This window comes from Pteropus vampyrus, unplaced genomic scaffold (genome assembly GCF_000151845.1).
Source record: "Pteropus vampyrus isolate Shadow unplaced genomic scaffold, Pvam_2.0 Scaffold69, whole genome shotgun sequence".
NCBI classification, from domain to species: domain Eukaryota; kingdom Metazoa; phylum Chordata; class Mammalia; order Chiroptera; family Pteropodidae; genus Pteropus; species Pteropus vampyrus.
The window spans coordinates 308,704-315,580 of record NW_011888850.1 but is presented as its reverse complement, the minus strand read 5'-3'; the positions used below and the strand labels follow the sequence as shown (position 1 = coordinate 315,580).

The window sequence follows — 6,877 nt, the reverse complement described above, 5'->3', positions numbered from 1 at the left end:
GCATCTCTGGCCTTCCCCCTGCTCTCCCCAGTGACCCAGTAGAAGCCTTTTGATGCCAGCTAATGTAGTCCAAGGTCTTGCTTTCATATATGCCAAGACTTCAAACTAACCATTGGGACTGAAACAAAGAAAGTCTACCTGATAGTGCTTCTATTAGGGCCAATAATTGTCTGTATCCTTCATGCTTTAAGAAAGTTTCAGGAACTAGCATGGCATAAATAAGTAATATTCTATTTTAAATTCCTGCAGAAAACATTTATGAGAAGGGCGACTAGCAGATAAGTACATGCACTTGCATAGCAGGCACGTGCTGGCACATCTTTTCTGAAGAGAGTAGATTTTGTATTATCAGTGTGTTTCTGGTCCTCAAAGCATATGGCACTTAAGATCCAGCACACCTCACACTGACCTCCTCCTTGCACAGAGAAGATGGGGTGAAGCTGAAATTTTCTAGAAGGACAGAGATCTATTTTATATTATGCACAGCCCCGTGTTATACTTGGATGCAGAGAATGATATTGAATTTCCTAGCAGAGTCAGTATTTTCGAGGAATGTTTCTTAGCAAAGGACAGGGTTCCACTTAAGCAAAACCAGGATCATTTTTCACAATAATGAACCCATAGAATGTAACTGAATTAACTTGTGAGGAGCCAGTTCCTCATGATGGATATTAGCTTAAGCCAGCTAGCAGATAATTCAGTGCATTATCTTTATCTGGCTGACACAGGCCAACACATTAAGTCAGATGACATGAAAACTCAGAAATCTTATTGAGTCTAAAATGATTTTCCATCATTCCCTCTGCTGCCTCAGCAAGTCTACGTGTTTCTGTCTCAAACTATGAAATAGTAAAGAAATAAATGCTTTCCCTTTTTCTTTGCCCCTCAACGTTAAGAGCATCATCTTTTATCACACTCTCTCCCCCTGCAGAAAACCTACAAATGAGGATCAGCACTCAGGTTTCAAAGCTGCACTCAGTACTGGGCCTTGCATCAGCTCAGGCCTTGCATGAGCTGCGCAAATGGCATATGATAGAAATCGACGTGACGCCATAGCCTAAAACAACGAGGGAACTGTCCTGGGAATAGTGGCAAATTTGGGGAAGGAAATTTAACAATACATTCGCAGACATGAGTCAGGTCTCATTTCCTTGACAAATGCAGCTCGAACTACTGCTATAACCACTGTCCTATTTAATTTCCCACTATTGAGTAGAAATACAGTAAAAATACAGCTGTGAGAACAATTTAATACGTGAGTCATGTTCAAATACAGTTTCTGTAGTTCTGCCAGTTTTAAGTAAAAAAAAAAATTAGTATTAACATTTTTTTAGCAATAATTTACCGAGGGTGTGCTGCGTATGAACAGGCTTGTGTTTCCTGTGTGTGTGTGGGGCGGGGGGAGACACGAAAGGTGTTGACTCCCTAGGGGATGTTTGAAGCACCAGATAATGAACAATGTTGGTTCTCGAATAATAGGACGATGTTTAGATTTTGATGTGAACCCAATTAGGGAGTCACTGCAGATTTTCCACAGGACTGGGACAGTGTGTGGAGATTACTCTGGCAGCCATAGAGGAGGAACTCTAGTGAAGAATGGTCTTGCCCTGAATGCTCTCTTTCCTTCATCATGGAAAATCGAAAATGATATAGCTCAGAAGGTGGTTGCAGGCCCATAAGTACGAGGTGATGGGAGCTTGTCAAAAGTAGCTGTGAGTTTAAGAACAGTTTTGCCTGGAGATCAGTGAGAACTTTAAAGAAAGAAATTAAAGTAGAACACTGAAGACTATAGCAGGGAATGTAAATTACAAACGGAAAACAACCTTTGCAAAGATTTGGCTGTTTTAGAAAATGTGTATCTTTCATGACCGTCTCACTTCCTGTCGCCATTTGAGATACTTGAATCTTTAATGCCACAAAACTTCCTACCTCTGTTTAGCAAGCGTGTGTGAGTCAACGTGTATGATACACGGTAGGTGCCGGGCATGCAAAGTCCTCTGGTGGCACCTGGTCTAGAGGAGGAGAAAACTTCCACAGCAGCTACAACACAAAGCCAGTCTGCATTGTACAAAGACAGTGAGAACGTTGAGAATGGTGCCTCCCAAGTTCAGAAGGGCGATCTCAGGCCTCGTGGAGAGAAGGCAAAACATCCCCTGTAGCGAAAAGCCAAAGCAAATTCGGACAGGTAGACGGGGGGCATGGGAGAGCTGCATTTCTTTGCAGTGTTTTTCCCGTGGCCCAGGTAGAAGCCGTGCAACCAGGTTTGGGAGCCACCATTTCTATGGACCAGGATTAAGCTCAATATTATCAATTAAAGTTAAGTCCAGCTCCAAATTACACCCAAGGTTGTGAATATCCCTCAGTCCAAGCAGGCACGCTGCTTCAGCAACACCCTAAATGATCATCCACTGATATGTTTCCCGCTCTGCCTTCCAGCATATGATTGCAGACACTGTCCGAACGCTGAGACACTGCAGGACTAACCAGTTTGGTGAGTAATTGAAGTCAGCGTGAAATGTAAATTTACCATACAGTGGTACGGACTGTGACCATGTCACAAGTATTTGGTAGAAATAACTTTAAACGGATTATAAAGTATAATATGCACATTGTGTGCATATACTATGTTCTCCCTTGTTTTATCGCCGTGTGTTTGAGATGCAGAGGAAGACAAGTTACGGCAGATTTCTATCGACTCATGGCAGCAGGTTCACACTGTACCAAGTGACTTCGGACAGTTGGAATCTCCCACCTCACCCCAACCTAGAAAGTCTTGTTTGCTTGCCCATTGGCGCAGAGTTACCAGTGGGTTTATCAGGGGTGACCCGGCCCCTAACCTCCTTGGTTGAAGCCTTCCTGGAACAGGAATATAGTTCGTAAAAGTGCCTAGCACAGCCTTCCAGGATCTTTCCTCCTTTCCAACAAAAACTTCCTGTCTGGAGCTGCCTTTCACTGAGAAAGTATTTTTCTGAGCACTTTCGTAGACTCCCCACTGAGACTAATGTGTATAAGAATATTGTTCCTTTTTAAATCTCAGGCATAATTTACATTATGTTTAAATTATGTTAAAACATTGCAGGAAGGAAGGAAATCAACCTTACTGAGTTCAAGGAGCTTTCACATGGCCAAGGGGACACCAGTATTGGTGATTGGTGAACAGAGATTAATTCTATGGGTATAGAGCAGAGGCAGCTCAGAAAGGTTACCTCATTCAACCATTATTCAAACCAAGTCTAACTTCCTGGCCCATACCCTTTCCTTTGCCTTGTGTAGATTCTATAGATATAAAGGACAATTTAAAAAATAGAAAGTTGAATTCAGTAATTATAAATCAATCAAAGGTAACCAGTGAGTAAAACTTACTTTGCTAAATAATGCATCCTCACTGTAAAACTATTTTTTCAACAATACAGAGAGAGAGAGAGAGAGAGAGAGAGAGAAAGAGAGAGAGAGAGAGAGAGAGAGAGAGAAAGAGAGAGAGAGAGAAAAGAAAAATCAAAGTCCCACTTCCTGAGGATAGGTGCATATTCTTAAGAATCTTTTCCCTGTCTGAGCTGGTCTTGGCTGGCAGTTTTGTCCCCCAACAAAGCAATTGAACTTCTGTATGAATTACAAAGTTGCTGTTTGAAAACAAGAATTATAAATACAGGACTTGATTTTCTAAATATTCACACCAATTAATACCATTTGGTATGTACTTACATGATTCTCCATTAAGTACACAAGTACCATGCAGTGATAACATTGTCACGGAGATTCATTCAAATGTACTAGCTTAATGTTACTGACGAGTTCATATTTCTTCCATCCTCCTTTGCTTCCCAAGCATTTACAGGTGCTCAGCTAATTCTAAGACCTCAGTCTCACCAAGGGACTGTGGTTTATATATACGGCAAGTGTGGACGGGAAGGTTACACTGTTTTGTCTGGTGTTGACCCTGTCTTGAACCTCCCATCACCAGAGAATAAGTCTTCATAGCACAAAGCAAAGGAGAAGTTTAAATAATTCTCAGGCCTGTTTGTGTTCTGTATTTCTGTATCTTTAAAAATTGGGTTTGGGACTCATTATCTAAATTCATTTTGATAGTTTATATAGGCATAGTAAACCAATCTCAGCATTTGAAATAAAATAGTGTTAATCAAACCACTTATAAAGTGCATGCAGGTGTCAGTTGTCATTCTGTCATCTTTTTAAGGCCAAAAATTTAACAACAAGGTTATCTTTGTAGCATCATGTTGTCTAAAGCAACATTTACTAAACCAAAAGTGGTCCCTTAGTGGCTTCTAGAGAAGACGTTCTAGAATGACACAGCTTTTTGGCCACTTTTAAACAAGCGGGATGGTAAAAAGTTTAACTCCTGGTGCTTTTACTTGTTGAAACCAGTAAGCAGCGATTTTTGGAGGGGGAGGGTTTTGTATGTTTTTGACTATGGGAAGTGGGCTTGCTCCATTGTGCAGACTGCGTTAGCTCTGCTTCCTTATCAGAGCTGTCACCAGTGTGACACATGCGTTCACAGTGCACCAAAGCCACGTGTTGTGGCCTTTGATTTTTTAACCACCCTGCACTTGGGAGTGGAAAGCCGCCTTGCCTGGTCCTTAACTGGGTCAGTGTTAGCCCATCTGATACTTTCAGAACCTATTTCGCCTGGTAACCGTAACTTAAGTTCAGTTCTATGATATCTGTTCATTCAATTGGTCCCTTATTTTATTTCCAAAAAATAAGGGCGCCAGAGGATTATACAAAATCAACAACAACAACAACAACAACAAAGAGCTGTTGTGTCCATGCACTCGTTAGATTAGCAGTGATTTCAACAGTTCCACACTGAGATAAAGAGCCAGTGAAAGCCACGTAAACAGGCAATTGTTGTGACATGGGACCTCAGATCACGGAGGTCTGGGTTTCAGTCCTGCTCTGCCACTCACTTGCCGTGTGTCTGTGCTGTTTCTCATTCTGTAGAGGAGGAGACTGATGTAGTCACTACGAACGATGTAATGTTAGGGAATAAATGCCATGTGAGTGTGTTGGTAAAACAAGTGCCAGTCTAATTACCTGACCCGAGGAACCTAGTCTGAGTGAAAAAGCAACTCCACTGTCAGGATAAAGAAATCTCCTCTGCGATTCTGACTAACGAGAGTCTGCCTAGTGCATTTACTCTAAGCCTTAATGTCAGTTTTTACTGGTATTTAGAAATAGCATTACTACTCTCATGAGATTGACTGCCTTTTTTCCCTCCAAAAATTAGGAGGTGAGATGTCTCCAAAAGAGCACCAGGAGTTAAAATCCTACGTTAATCACCTGTATGTCATTGACAGCCAGCAGGCCCTGTTTGAGCTCTCACACAGGATCGAGCCCCGGGTGTAAGCCCTGCTGCCCCACGCCTCGCCTCGCCTGTAACTGCAGCACTTTGAGCTACAGAAATGTCGATGCCAACCAAGCACGTCACTTTCCTGTGAGAAAAGAAGTTGCTGAGTTTTATCAGTAAATTGCAAGACATACGCAGGAAAGCCAACCAAAACGTGCTCAGGAAGTGATGTCAGCCACCAGAGATGGGGAGAGGCCTCTCCTCGCTGCTTTTAGAACGAGAAGGCAGAAGAGTCAGAAGCATTCTGAAATGGAGAAGTCTGGTTTCTTCTGCAGATGTCTTTGATCCCATCCAGTTTTTCAGTTTGAGATATGCCAGCGTCAAGACAAGGGAACACGTCTTGTTATACAGTGACCAAATATTTCAGTAAGCGTGTGTTTTTAGGCTGTCAAAGAAGTAGCTTGTTTGAACACCTGAAGGTAGTGATGGCACCTCTAGATTTCCAGGGAGAAGGACTGGTCTCTATCTGTACAAACTATGATATCACCAAAAGCCACTTGTGTCTAGGGAGTTAGCGAGAACCAGAAGGTGACATCTATGCTTTGACTTCCAAAAGAGAAATGTCAAGGCATGCATTTCTTTGCATCCACAATCACTTATGGATGTCTGCTTAGAGGTGAAATTCATTTCTGCACAACTCGTTTGCAACTATGGGCAAGTTAGACTAAGTTGTTTTGCCATTAATGAAAAATAGGAATCTTTAGTGACTCACTGTTTAATTTCTAGGGATTTTCTTTACACATGCAAATGGGCTCTCACTTCCTATTGGGAACAATATGATTTTTGAAAGAGCATAATGCCTAATGCACTGTAGGCACTCTATAACTATTGATTGCGGTGACAGAGAGTCACAGAGGTCTGCGTTCTTGCGCCTGATGACGCCCTGGTGTTTTGCACGTCTTCTGCAGGCTCCTTGCTCAAAGGTGTGATGATGGCAGCTAGTCCAGGGAGGGTAAATGGGATTGGATGGGTGAAGCACTGGGCGCTCCCTGGAGAGGAGCTAGGTATTAAGATAGTGGTGATTGCCTGTCTTACAGCAAATTAAGAGAGCCTCAAAACAGCCAAATGTCTGATTTTTATTGGACACTTACAAATCCTATAGTTCATCTCCCAACCAAGACAGGGAGCCTTTCTATAATGTGTCTTTTTTTTTTTTTTTCAGTCTTTTAAGTCTTTTTTTAATGCCCATTCTTATAGGTTAGGCCTTGTCTAGTAAATAAGACTCTTGGTATCCTCAAGAACTGGTTAGAACTCCCTCGACCTTCAAATGAACAAAAACCTTGTGGGATACAATAATGAAATCCACCCCTGCCAGGTAGATATCAGGTCCATTCATTTTCCATGCATGCGAATCCTGGTGCAGCTGTCACCACTCCTGCCTGTTCAGCTCTTAGGTGCCTGTACAGAGCTGCTCCCTTTTGTCTCATCAGCATCTCATTCCCTGATGCTTTCTGACACCTTGAGAGCAGTGTTGTTTCCTGGGCTCAGGAACCCCATTGAGCTTGAGAAATC

General features: G+C 42.3%; 1 protein-coding gene across 10 annotated transcripts in view; it reads left to right on the top strand.

The window, feature by feature from the left end:
* RAPGEF5 (Rap guanine nucleotide exchange factor 5) overlaps positions 1-6,554 on the top strand; it is a 416,073-nt gene extending 409,519 nt beyond the window's left edge. For all 10 annotated transcript variants that reach the window (XM_023531487.1, XM_023531485.1, XM_023531483.1 and 7 more), the window contains 2 exons: positions 2,437-2,491; positions 5,246-6,554. In XM_023531487.1, the coding sequence (XP_023387255.1) occupies positions 2,437-2,491; positions 5,246-5,364 (174 nt within the window). In that variant the 3' untranslated portion in view covers positions 5,365-6,554. The remainder of the gene's footprint in view (positions 1-2,436; positions 2,492-5,245) is intronic.
* Positions 6,555-6,877: the final 323 nt, after the last annotated feature.